At 45.8% G+C, this 12,679-nt stretch overlaps 1 protein-coding gene across 1 annotated transcript in view; it reads left to right on the top strand.

The window, feature by feature from the left end:
• The window catches only part of LOC126528217 (probable lysosomal cobalamin transporter), a 39,511-nt gene that overhangs the window by 21,772 nt on the left and 5,060 nt on the right, over positions 1-12,679 (top strand). The window contains exons 9-12 of the mRNA XM_050176105.3: positions 3,474-3,687; positions 7,125-7,268; positions 8,641-8,683; positions 9,884-9,987. Coding sequence (XP_050032062.1) covers positions 3,474-3,687; positions 7,125-7,268; positions 8,641-8,683; positions 9,884-9,987 — 505 coding nt within the window. The remainder of the gene's footprint in view (positions 1-3,473; positions 3,688-7,124; positions 7,269-8,640; positions 8,684-9,883; positions 9,988-12,679) is intronic.

Genomic DNA, 12,679 nt, shown 5'->3' with positions numbered 1-12,679 from the left:
AACGCGCCTGCAATTGTAACATGAGGGCAGCATTGCAGTCACGTGAAATCGAAAAATGAAACCACGAATGTGGCTTGAGATGAACATAAAGAGAAATGATACTTTCATTCAAGGAATCCCAATTTGGAAATGAGTTCTCTTCGCTCATCGTCGTTGTCTGAGGAGGAGGCGAAGCTTTCCTTGGGCAGCACTCCTGGGTGACTACTTTGGAGATTTAGTAAACCATCGTTATGACGAGAACGGTTTACTCGAATGATTGGTTTATTAAATATTTGTCCCAGTGCCGACCAAAACACGCGCGTTTTACTGGATTACTCAAAGCACACTGACAAGCTGCTCTGCTTAGATCGAACTGTCGAGGGGGGTGTGTGCGTTACGGTGGCGCTCGGCACCTTTCACACCGAGCAAGTGAGCGACTCTCCGACGCCAGACACACCATCACGCCACTTGTACAACCTTCTCCTCCATGCTGCGCCTGGGTGCTATCAGCGGCGAACCGATGCGGACTCGCAGCGGTGCTCGTGCCCTCTCCTTCTCACCACACCTGCCTTCCCTCATTTATCGCCCTCTCAGTTTGTTCTTTTTGATAGTGGCAATCGCACTGTGTAGTACACCGATCGTCGGGATCACCGGATCCACACACCACGATCAAGAGCACCTGTCATGGCACTGGCGCAAGTTGAAACAACAAAACCAAGTAAACGAAAGGTGTGGCTGGTAGCGCGCGGATGCTTGCGCGCTTGTTTCCACGGAAACGGTACGAGTGCAACCGTGCGACTCTGCTTCACCAACAGGGAGAATCGGATAATCCCCGGACCTTCTCACCTCCCCTCGCTTGTTGGCTCGGGCAGCAAAATAGAAGAGTGTTGCTGCCTTTAGTTTTGTTCTGGGGTGTACACGCATTGAGCATGTACTGAGCGAGCAAGCAACCCTTTCCATCGGTGCACCCTTTTTCTCAATGTTGCGCCCATGTGCGCATTATCAGTGGGGATCGGCGGTGCCGGCGATTGTGCCATGGTCGCAATGACTGCGTCGCTGCGGGAGTAGTGCACAATGAAACAAACAAATGTTGCTCCACGCTGCCTTCTGCATGCCCAGCATGCCCAAAGTCACCCGAACCATGAGATTATTGGCTCCCTCCCACAGCTTGCGCAGAGGGGCCAATCGCGACCAAGAAATTTGATCCCGATCTGCCTCGATCGCAATCGAATATGCGCCGTGTGGCACTCGTATTAGACTTCTGCGGAGTTGTGCTATTTCAGCTCTAATTTTTTAAATACTTTTATGGAATAGTTGCCTTTATTGAATTACCACTTATATAGAGTTCTTTCGCCGTCTCGTTTACTTCGTTATAACGAGGGTTTAGTTCCAGTTTTTGGGAAACTTCGGGTGAGTCGAAACCAAACGTGTCTGCAACACGGTTTCTGGTGATGTGCCTAGCTTGCCACCTTCGCACAGTGCCAAGAGCTCTGTCGGCCATATACTTTAAGGAGTTCTGTGCCATGACTGGCTGAGTCTTGTGGAAGCAAAACTTTCTTTCAAAGTGATTGCCCAAGAATTGAGTCATTTTGCGTGCTTTTGAGCATGTTTGTGTATGAGCACTTCTTAAAGGGGGATACGGCTTTGACGTTACAAAAGATGCCCCCCCCCAATTTTCTTTTCTTTTTTTGAGAATTGCATTTTCAGTTTCTGTAATTTACCTATCTGAATCCGAAATAACTTCACTGAAATACCACATAAAAGTGCTCTAAAATTTTTTGCATCAGCAAGGTAGTGAAAAATTTCGTGGAAATCCTGAAAAAAAATATTTTTTTCCACAATATCCCCGGAACGACGAAACTGAGTGCCGCCATCTTAGTCTGGCTAGGAAGCGCATTTCTTCCTCTTCAAATTTGCCACTTCAGCTTTCTTCCACTCAGAAACAAGCTCACACACACACAAAAAAACAACAACAAATGATTGAAGGTCATTCTGAAGTCTCTGACTGGCTGCGCCTGCCACATGGCTCCAGAGTGCTTTGCCATTGGTCCGGCGCTTGTTTCCTATGGACATTGTCCATTTGGCTCTTTCTGCCTTGTGAGCTCTCGACTCTCCGTAATGTCTATGATTGTCAAAATGGGTGCTACGCCTATGTGGACATTGCAGAAGCATGGTTGATCCTTCTGTTTGCAGACATCTCAGACTCGTGGCTAAGCATTCCGATCACAAGCGACGTGGACTTTGCGACCAAACTTTGCATGCGGAATCCTTGCACACGCGGCTAAGCCTTTTGAGCGTCAGTGCTTCGAAATTGGAACCAAGCACATCGCATGTAATCCTTGGGCCCGATTTACGCATTGCCTCCTCCGACTTGGTGATCAAGCACGTTGTGTGCAGTCTAACCATTAGGCCACGGTCGCTTGCATACTTTTTCTGTTTCAAAGGCAGCCAGCTTTTTGAAAAACTTGGTGTCTACGCCTTGTGCCATATTTTCATCTTGTGACAGCACGTGTTTTGAGGTGCTGTGTTGGACTGCACTATCGCCGGCACTGGCCCACTTTTCCCAGTACTTTCCCTTGTAGCAGCTTACACTATGTAGAAAAATTGTGTGGTGTTGTCCAAACTTCTTGATTGCCCAAGTTAATCATGTTTTAACGTTTCTTCGCCTAGGTACAAATGCCATCGTCGTTTAAACGTGCACCGCATGACATAGCCATAGGCACATATAATTGTAAAATACAGACGCTGTCGACGTCACTATTCGTGTTACTTTCACTTATGCTTGCCCCGTGCCTATGTAGAACCCAAGAATTGCCATTTCATCAGCTCACGTCGAATGGCTGGCATAGAAACCATGCCATTGTCACTGTAAGACCGTCTTGAACGAGGTCTTCGTTGTGCTGTTGTAACAGACATATGCTCACGACCCACCCACACACAACTACTTAATTTATACAAACACGTTGGTCTGCCTGGTATAGCATTGCGAAACCCCAAACAATGCTGAATAGCTAGGTACGTATTTGCAAAATGCTTTGGGTAACATCGGCTCCCAGAGTGTGTGGGATCTGCACAATTTTTTAACAGACGTTAAATGCCCTGCATCAAACTTTCTGAGCCATTAATGGGATGGATGGATGGATGGATGGATGGATGTTATGAGCGTCCCCTTTGGAACGGGGCGGTGGGTGGGAGGTGGGAACATCTCTAATAAGTGCCACCTGGTGGTAAACCAACACATACTTCTGGTAGAGAAGAGGAAAAAATAATATCAAACAACCTCGACAAAACCATGGAAGTGAACGACAGTTGACTGATAGGAACAGTTATTCAATCAATCTCATGGCACTTGCTGCACACATCTAAGAGTGGCTTTTTTGGTGTCATATAAACATGATTTAATTATATGGCTGAACATCTATTTCTACTTAATGTCTCCTTAGTATAAAAGGTGATGCTGGAATGCATCTCAGTGTAAGCATTGGCACACGCAGTGTGGACAAAGCAATGCACTCCCTGGGCTTTCGAATGGGCTACCTGCTGGACCACCCTGAGCTTCCGAATCCGCTGGACCTGTCACTCGTGTGGCTGCAGCGCTGGGGTGCCTCAATTCTGGACTCGGCGCTCATACTGGCTCTGCTGCTGTTGTTGATTGCCTGCTCCACATACGGCTTGCAGCGCGTCGGCATCTGGTGCCTCTTTCTTCAGGTGAGCAAGAAACCTTTGTATGCCCATGTCATGCCAGCAAATTTATTTGTATAGGAGCACTGGCGACCTTATGAAAGGTTATTGCAGAAACGGGGCTGTGGAAAAGTATGTGCAAAGGCAGTACCACGCGGAGACAGCAACAACAAAACACTGGGTTGCTTTAGTTAACAAGTGTGGAGCTTGAAAGGTTGAAAACATTTTTTTTCTTGAGATGTGTAAACAAAATGTCATGTCAGCTGTGGGGATTTAAGCGCCTTCCCGTTCCTCATTCCCCAGGTTGCGCGCTGTGCTTAGCTTGATCTCCGGGAACTGTTGCCCCAGTGGCAACATGTCAGGCACAACTAGCGTGATGGAGCTAACCTCCCGCGCAAACTATGCTTCTCCCTCCTGGTGTCAAGTCGCCATGCCAGCATGCGTCACTGAGACACACCCTGATTGGCGTCCCGAGTGGCGGCCCTCAGGCGCCCTTTCCACCCGAGCTCTCTTCTGCCGAGCGCTTCACCACTGCGGCAGATGCTCGCACGCCCGCAACGAGTTAGTTACATTCCGTGACTTCCCGTTCTTGCATTTGGTGGACCACTGCCCGGTTAGCTCGAACACAGCAGGTGAACATACTCGATCGGTCTTGCGGTGAGCCTTTGCCCATGAACACTGCAACTGTTGCACTGTGGTGTGTCCTGGGTTAATAAACTAGTGTTTGTTGACATTTGATTATGGAGGCTTCTCTGCGCTGGTTGGAGAGTCGACAAGCCCTGCTGTAGTGCCTTTGTGTGTTCTGGAGTGGACAAGCACCATGCCCTTTCCTGACCATCGCTCATAGGGTAAGCCTAGTGGAAGCCCATCTCCACGCAGCAGGCATCACGATTGGGGTCACCATATGGGTCAAGTGCGTGTGTGCAGACTGGTCAAGTTCGAATTATCTGGTGAATGCCAATTTTATGATCGAAATGAATGTTTGGGCTAATAAGAATGCTTGTGTTCTGGCCCGCACCTTCGGTTGGGATCAAGTTTACCAAAAATCAAATTAACCAGAGTTCAATAAGTCTACTGTGTCAGTAATCTAATGCATGCTGCCACTGCCACATCCTCGAAGCATCCTGAGTGGCTCTTCCTAAAGCTATCACGTCTTAATCTTAAACTGTTTGTTCTCCATTGGATACACAACTTTCTGACTAACGGTCAACAGTTCATTTACGCTAACCAATGCTTGTTTAATTGATCACCCATTAGCTAGCGTGCTGCAAGGCACTGTCTTGGAACCACTACTCTTCTGAATGTGCATTAACGATTTACCGGGAGGCTGTTCTTTGAAAATTCGTTTATTTGCTGATGATTGCGTAATCTATAGTCCGATTAATAACCGCACTGATTCTCGTGCTCTCAAGTCCAACCTTAATATCATTGAAATCTGGTGATGGCTTATGTCCCTCAACGTCAAGAAAATGTCGCTGCTTACTTTCCACCGCTACCAATAATTTATTTTGGCTGAATATGTTAACACCGGTCCTGGAACATGTGCCATCACTTATAAGTTCTTAGGTGTTAACCTGTCCGGTAACCTCGGTTGGTCTTCACACATTTGCAGCATTAGCAACGACGCCAATTGCGTTCTATGCTACCTGCGCTGTAATCTACATCTTGTTCCCCTTTCAGTAAAACTACTAACAATAGCTTTTGGGTCTGACCCAAACTGGAATACGCATGCTCAGTGTGGTACCCATAGCAATCTAACCTGGCAACAGCACTGGAATCCATACAGAATCACGCAGCAAGGATTATTCACTCTGACTACTCTTACCACACTAGCGTCGTTAAACTTAAGTCATAGCTGAACCTTCCAATGCTTGAGCACAGCCACAAAACAGCAAGGCTATGGCTCTTTTACAAGTTTACTTTCTGCGTCACCAGACAGACATCACGCCCGTGCATCGCACTTCATCCCATCATAGCCATTCAAAGGCTGTTTATACCCCTCCAGCTCGCACCACCGCTCATCTTAACTCTTTCTTCGTTCAAACAGTGGAAAGCTGGAGTCATTTACCTGCTGAAATGGTGCACCACTCCAGTCACTTATCAAGGCATTAATAAAAAATATGACCTACTAGATATGCCCAGTCCTCACGTAAAACTCCAAAATGGGGTATCTGAGGTATCGCTAAAACAAATAAACAAGCAAATAAATAAATAAATAAATAAACCATCCCCCCTATTGCAACTCGTGCTGCACTCAAACCTGTGTGCCATGCTCATGTGAATGTATACAAATCCATAACTGCCATCATGCTGAGCTTCCGTAATGACATGGCCTTGAGATTACATGGTGTGACACACTGTTACAGTGCCCTTGGGAGTCATGGTGTTGGCGCGGTACTATCGTTCACCTACATGAGATGGCCCCATTGCTTTATTAGGGAATAAATTTTTTCACTTTTGCCTCGGCTGGAAGCGCTGCTTAGTCACGTCTTTTTAAAGAAATCCATCTAGTAAAGATTGCGTCTACACTTGCATGGATGCTAGGAAAAAAGTGGTGGTGAGTAATTTGAATAGCTTGAGGAAAGAGTAGGCTGCGTTTGGAGTGATGTTTTGAGCTCTAGGGATAAGATGTACATAGTAGTATTCACCGTTGGTGTCGCTGAGCTGCCTTCGATTATTTGGAGGGTGGTGACTAGCATGGATAACCACCACTCCTTAACCCCTGAGGGAGTACAAGCTTGCTTGGTCAGTTGTTACGCTACTACTCATTTGCAGCCCAGTGTGACAGCATAACGGACCACCAAGAGAGCCAGGGCATTGGCAAGACGTCATGAAGCCATGCGCACATGTGACGACCTTCTGTGTCGTGGTGCTATGACACATACGCCTCTTTGGAAACAAAAATGAAGCTGTTTAATAAAAAAGCTATCGTATTAAATTAGGGTGCTCTGAGGCCTGTCAGTTGTTTCTGTAATAATTGGACAACAGCTTGTCTGATCAGGAAGTATCAAAGTGATCCGCATTCAAAGTCCAAGAGCTTGATCTTGTCAAAGGAGTTGATGAGCTAGGCTTCCGCATTGCATTCCACATTCTTCACCAATCTAAAATGCTCACAACATCAAGCAAAAGTTCTTTTTAGGAATCTGTTGGGGTATTTGGCGTAGGCAGGCATGAGGTTACCCTTACTCTGTGCACCATCACTTTACGCTGAAAATGAAAAGTTGGAAATGATATGTCAGCGTTCCTTTAAGAATTGCGGTAGAGTGCCATTAAGCTTAGTGATTGCTTCTGTCGAGTGGTGACACAGCCGTGTACTTTCGTAAATTAAGGTGGAGTGCCAAATAGAGGAAATGAAAGTTCTAGAATATGAGGGTTAACGTCTTTCTGCAGGTGTCCGTTTAAGACGTGCACCTCTGCCTTGCTGTGTTTCGTTCTGTTGAGGGCCGCATACATGTGCTGTGCAGATGTACCGTCTACGGATGGGTCGAGCGCGGCCACAGGCGGTTCTGCTCCTCTGCATGGCACTGGTGTTTGTGGCGCTGGCACTCAACGTGCTGCTGCACTCGGCCTGCCCGCAGTATGCCACCTATGGGTCACAACGTTACCAGGTATGCAAGCCTGTTCCTCAATTTGTTCTAGCAAAAGCCTGCTTCTTTTTGTGTGAGATCAACTGTGGCAGATTGCTCTGTGGCTTTTCTTCCTGTGCCTTGTTTGTTCTAAGTGACGCTTGTAGTGCTGAGGATCATTGCTGCAGCAAACATGGCGCTGAATGTAGCAGCAAGTGTAGTGTCGAATGTTGCATGAGCAAGGGTGAGCCAAGCTTAAATGGCTGTGCTGGCTAAAGCACCGACTCGCCTGTGGCCAAATTTGTGTTCTTGTGTTGTTGCAGTGAATGCTTCTGAGTGCCAGTTTTGGAATACGCAGCACAGGCCTGTTTCAACAGGAATAATCTGAAGTATGAGTCACTCTCAGTGATGCCAGTTGAAAAGTGAAAATTTTCTCAGTAGCTAAAGATGTTGCTGTCTCACTGTGATGACGAAATGCGATGCACAGTATGTCTCGTCAGAAGAGAGAGAGAACTCGTTATTTGAAAGCAAAGAGGTTTGCCAAAATTGAAGTGGTTGCCCACATGCTACTCCGCAAGGCTGGGCGAGAGAGAGAAGGGGCTTAGCACAAGGGGAGCATTGTAAAGGATGCATCTCATCAAAATCGTGAAAAGTGCGGCCCTTACACGAGTCTATACACCACATGTGTACTGGTGGCACATGCATGTCCTCGCCAACTTGACGTAACGTTTGCGTGCGCACATGGTATGTTGGACTATATTTAGCCCTTTGAACCCTCACCTAATCACGTGGTACACAGCGGCGAAGCTCGAGCAAGTGCAGCTTTGACGCCTCTCCGCAGCGGATACATGACTTGATGTCGCACCTTCACACGTGCACGCTGGCGGCTGAAAGTCAAATGCGCGCCGAGATTGACCTTGGGAGTTATACTTCGAGGAGCACAGGAGCACAGGTCGTCCTGCATTTGAACGATTTCCTTTATTCTCTCTATTTTTCTACCACCACATGGCTCTGACTCTCGGCATTGTCTCAATGACTGTGGTGTTCTGCTGGTGTGTATGAGGTCACAGGCCCTCTAGTGGTGGCCTCATTCCAATAGAGACATGTACTGTACTTTGGCCTCATGGTAATGTACCCCGGGTGCTCAAAGTTAATCTGGAACCGTTCCTCTATGGCTTCCTTCACAGGCCACTGTGCAACTTTGGGACATTGAATGTCACAGTCAAATTTTTTAATTGGCTCTGAACTCGGGGAGTTGACTTGCATTCATTGCTGACCTAAAATGGAATAAATGTGGCAAGTTACGAGTAACCAAGTGAACCTCGGATGAACTTAAGCACATTGTCTGCATGCAGCACCACAAGGTGAAAGATTGCACAGAGTGGTGACAATGTGTTGCTGCTGGTCATTGCAGGGTGTTAACGGCACACAGCCTTGCGACTCGCAAGCACTTCCAGGTGAGCACATCACTTGATTCTCTTCAAACAGAACATTGATTATTGCTTCCTCAACAGAGTGGTGCAGGGCAGACAGACAGATATTTTTTATGAGAGATCGTGGTGCCCGCTCCCGTGTTAATACCTTATTCTGAAAATTCGGGCAGAACTAATTTACAATGACCATCCAAGTATGCAAATAGCCGAAATGTGTCATGTATGGGCGTGTACTGCAGTCGGGCTTCTCTCTCGCGCTTCCCTCTGGACATGCTGCACCTTCAGGCAGAGCCGCCAAGAACTCACCCTAAGACCTTTCCAAGAATTTTCCCGTTACAGACAAACTTGAGGCTCTATCTCAAATGCGTAAAAGGTAAAAGAAATATATATATATATATATATATATATATATATATATATATATACAGAATGTTTCTAGTTCTCTCGATGCAAAGCCCTGCAAAAGTGACCGCTCCAGCTCTGAAAAGTTTAGAGCAATCATGAGTCCAGTCAACCCATATGGCTGACATGCCATTGTGCAAAACAGTTCTACAGTCTGGTGAAGCAGAGGCAGATGCTGCAATTTTCACAGCAGGGAAAGACTTGTGTGGCAAGGAAAGAATTGAAGAAATCTAGCTGGTCGAAAATAACCCTTAGTTTCTGAATATGGCAGCTCTCATAGCCTGTGAGTTTCTTTGGCATGTTTAGTGGACATTTAAGAGGAAAATATTTTAAGGTGTGTTTGTAAATTGCGATGCTATGATAACGAAAATAAAAAAAAGACTCCTATTGTGAGAGGAGGTGTGATATGCCAGAATGGACTCAAAAGTGAAAAACGTGGTGATGCAGCCTTGCAGTTTCTGTACCAGTGTGCCATGACGGGGATTTTGACACCGTGTTCGCAAGCCTAGTCAATCGTTTATAGGTAAAGATTGACTACATTGTATTCTAAATGAGCCATACACTGACATTAACAAGTTTCGTAAATGCTTAGTGTGCTGCAAAAGCCAAAGTATGAAAAAGGAATTTAGAACTCGTGTTGTTACACTGATAGTTTCAGCGCAAAATTCAAGAAAATGGATTGTGGTCTTCATTTTTTAGTAATGAACTTCTTACTGTGGAATATAACGAAAATAAATTTGAAGATATACTTTATCAGTATATACCGACATAATGTTTCTGTATAGTGTCACTTTGAACAGCGTGATTTGATCTGACTTCCAGATGATTGTGTGATGAGCCGCGGAAGTGCCATGCTGGAGGGATTCTTTTTCAAGGCGTGGATCTTTGGCGCCGCTTTCTACTGGGCCACCTGGCTCTTCCTGGGGGTGAGTCCGCTCTCCCGAATAACTAGCAAGCACGTTGACATGTAGAGAGCTTCTTTGTCGAATTGCGTGTTTGTTCACATAAATGTTCAGAGTATACATTACCTGTTTGCCATCAGGAAAACAGAAGGGAGTAATGCATGAAGACTTGCAGAACCCTGTACAGTGCACTCATCCACGCAGCAGTGGGTGTGCCTGAGCTTCTCAGGAGCTGCTTATAAGCATGTGATATGGTACCACAGTGTCGTACTTTTGTCATCTTTGATGCTACAGTACCACACATTGTCTTGAAGGGTTGCAAAGATGCTGCGACCGTCCACATAAAAAATAGCTTTGGCTAAATTCAGACGACAAATCTGTATATTGACTGCCTAGAAGCAAGGCACTGTTATTTAATCACCGGAATTTATTCAGCAGAAGTTACCTGCCCAGTGCATTTTCCTAGGAACTGGTGCCTCTGCGCAGCAACCATTGCTCTGCTGCAGCAGGATCACTTGGAGCAGTGCTTACACTGTTGAGGCTCCAATTAGAGTTGTTGAAACGAACATTCAATAATTTAGAATAGGGAATTGTTGAATGAATAAGAAGGACTATTGGATTCACATTCAAAATTTTACATACAGTAGACTTGTGTTAATTCAGCCCTGGTTAATTCGATTTTTTGGTTAATTTGATCCTGGCTGAAGGTCCTGGCCCATGCAGGTCTATAAGCCCACAATTTCATTGCTTCGATCCTGAAGTTAACTTTCGCCGGATAATTCGAACTTGACCAATCAGCACGCATGTGTCTGACCACTATGGTGACCCCAATAGCAACCCTGATAGCGACCCCTTTAGTGTTCAGTGTCTGTCTCGGCAGAGCCGTGGAGCTAGGGGGTCAGTGAACGCTTTGAACATGTGTAATCATGCGTCAACAACTCCCATTTTCGGTATGCCCTAGGAAGGTTTTCAAGCAATAACCGTAGCTCACAATGTCTGATTAAGGTATTTAGCTGATTTTAACACGTGCCTTTTTTAAAATAGAAAATTGGGCCGAAAATCGCTTGCGCAGTGCAATTGGACAAAACACCAAAACCGCCTTGCAACGTACGTTTGTATGCTTTACCGCATAACACGGCCCGTGTTATGTGGTGAAGCATACAAGTGTTGCGGCGAAGTTAGCATTTAACACCGTGTGGCGAAGCTGACTTTAGGAAACCAGTTGCCATTATGCAACACTATTTCTTGCTGAAAAATCCGGTGCATGTTAGATTTCTCCTTTTTTTAGGAGCTTTAATATAATTTCTATGTTGATGTTCTACTTTGCATGCATAGAAAGGGGGCACATTTCATTTGGGGGCGTGTTAGAATCGGGCAGCTTCTGCCAAATGAATCACCAGTACGGCTTGGCATTTCTTCTGCATCTTGTTTAATTCGACCCGCTGGATTATTCGATCTGTTTCGGTTGAATTAACGCAAGTCCATGGTATTTATGCACCCTTATTCAGCAGCAGATATAGAAGGCACACTACAATCGAACCACAGAATAGTTCGGTGTGTCAGGTGTGCGCAGCTGAGATGGGCAGGAAGGGCCGCAACAGTAGGCATGTTTGGCAAAGATGGAAACTTGCTGCAACAACACACGAAGCAAATGCAAAGTGCTGAAGCTGACTTTAGAAAACTGGCCACCATTCACAACAATTGGGTGTGCATTAGAATTCGACTTCATTGAGGAGCTTTGTCATTTTTACATCAGTTTTCTGCTTTGGATGCATAGAAAAAGAGATGTTTGATTTTGGAGTGTGTTAGACGCATAGAAAAAGAGATGTTTGATTTTGGAGTGTGTTAGACTCGGGAAAATGCTGTCAAATGAATCAGCAGTGCTTTAGAGTTTTCGACGCAAAAGCGTCAAATGTGCCATCGAGGGAAAGAACCGGCGGCCTCTGTAGCAGTGAAAAAAAAACAGTACCTCACTTACCATTGGTTTCGACGCCACGTCATGGCTGCGAAATCACGAGGCACGAAGTGCACGAGGCGCACTCATGATGCTGGCTTGCGCTTGCTGGCTCGTGCTGCACGTACCGCCGCGGAGTCTGAAGCATCTACATCGTCGGTGGCCGCAACCTCGGCAGTAGCGAAACGTGGCTGTCCACGCACCGCAAACGAAGTAAGGAAGCGGAAGAATGCAGCAGGCAGGCAATGACATCCACCTTCGTTGTAAACTTTCCCAATACACGTCAGGCAGAACAAGAACTAACGCAAACATTACTCGCAGCGCTAAACTCGTAGGACTGCTCAAAGGCGCTCAATTGGACATTAACGCTTTCTTGTTTACAACTCGTAAGAATTGCTTAGGTGTCCTCAGATTTTTTTCATCTTGTTTAATATGACCCACTTAGTAATTCCATCAGTTTTGTAGGTCCCATCAGAGTTGAATTAACGGAAGGCGATTGTATACTACTACTCTGTGAGTAAGATGCTTGTAAAGCCCTCGTAAACATTGTGACAATTTCACATAAGCTGTAAATTCACATACAGTTGACCTTCTTCAATTCGTCCCTGATGGGAGCAGCAAAATCTGTTGAATTATATGGCAGGTCAAATTAAGCAAAATGCAGAAATAACACCAAAACACACCGCTGATTCGTTTGGCGCTATTTACCTGATTATAATATGCCCCCTAAATAAACGATGGCCACTTTCTGTATGTCCAAAG

The sequence above is a fragment of the Dermacentor andersoni genome, chromosome 9, assembly GCF_023375885.2.
Source record: "Dermacentor andersoni chromosome 9, qqDerAnde1_hic_scaffold, whole genome shotgun sequence".
Classification (NCBI taxonomy): domain Eukaryota; kingdom Metazoa; phylum Arthropoda; class Arachnida; order Ixodida; family Ixodidae; genus Dermacentor; species Dermacentor andersoni.
Note: the sequence above shows the minus strand (reverse complement) of the source record. Positions and strands in the feature narration are given on the sequence as shown.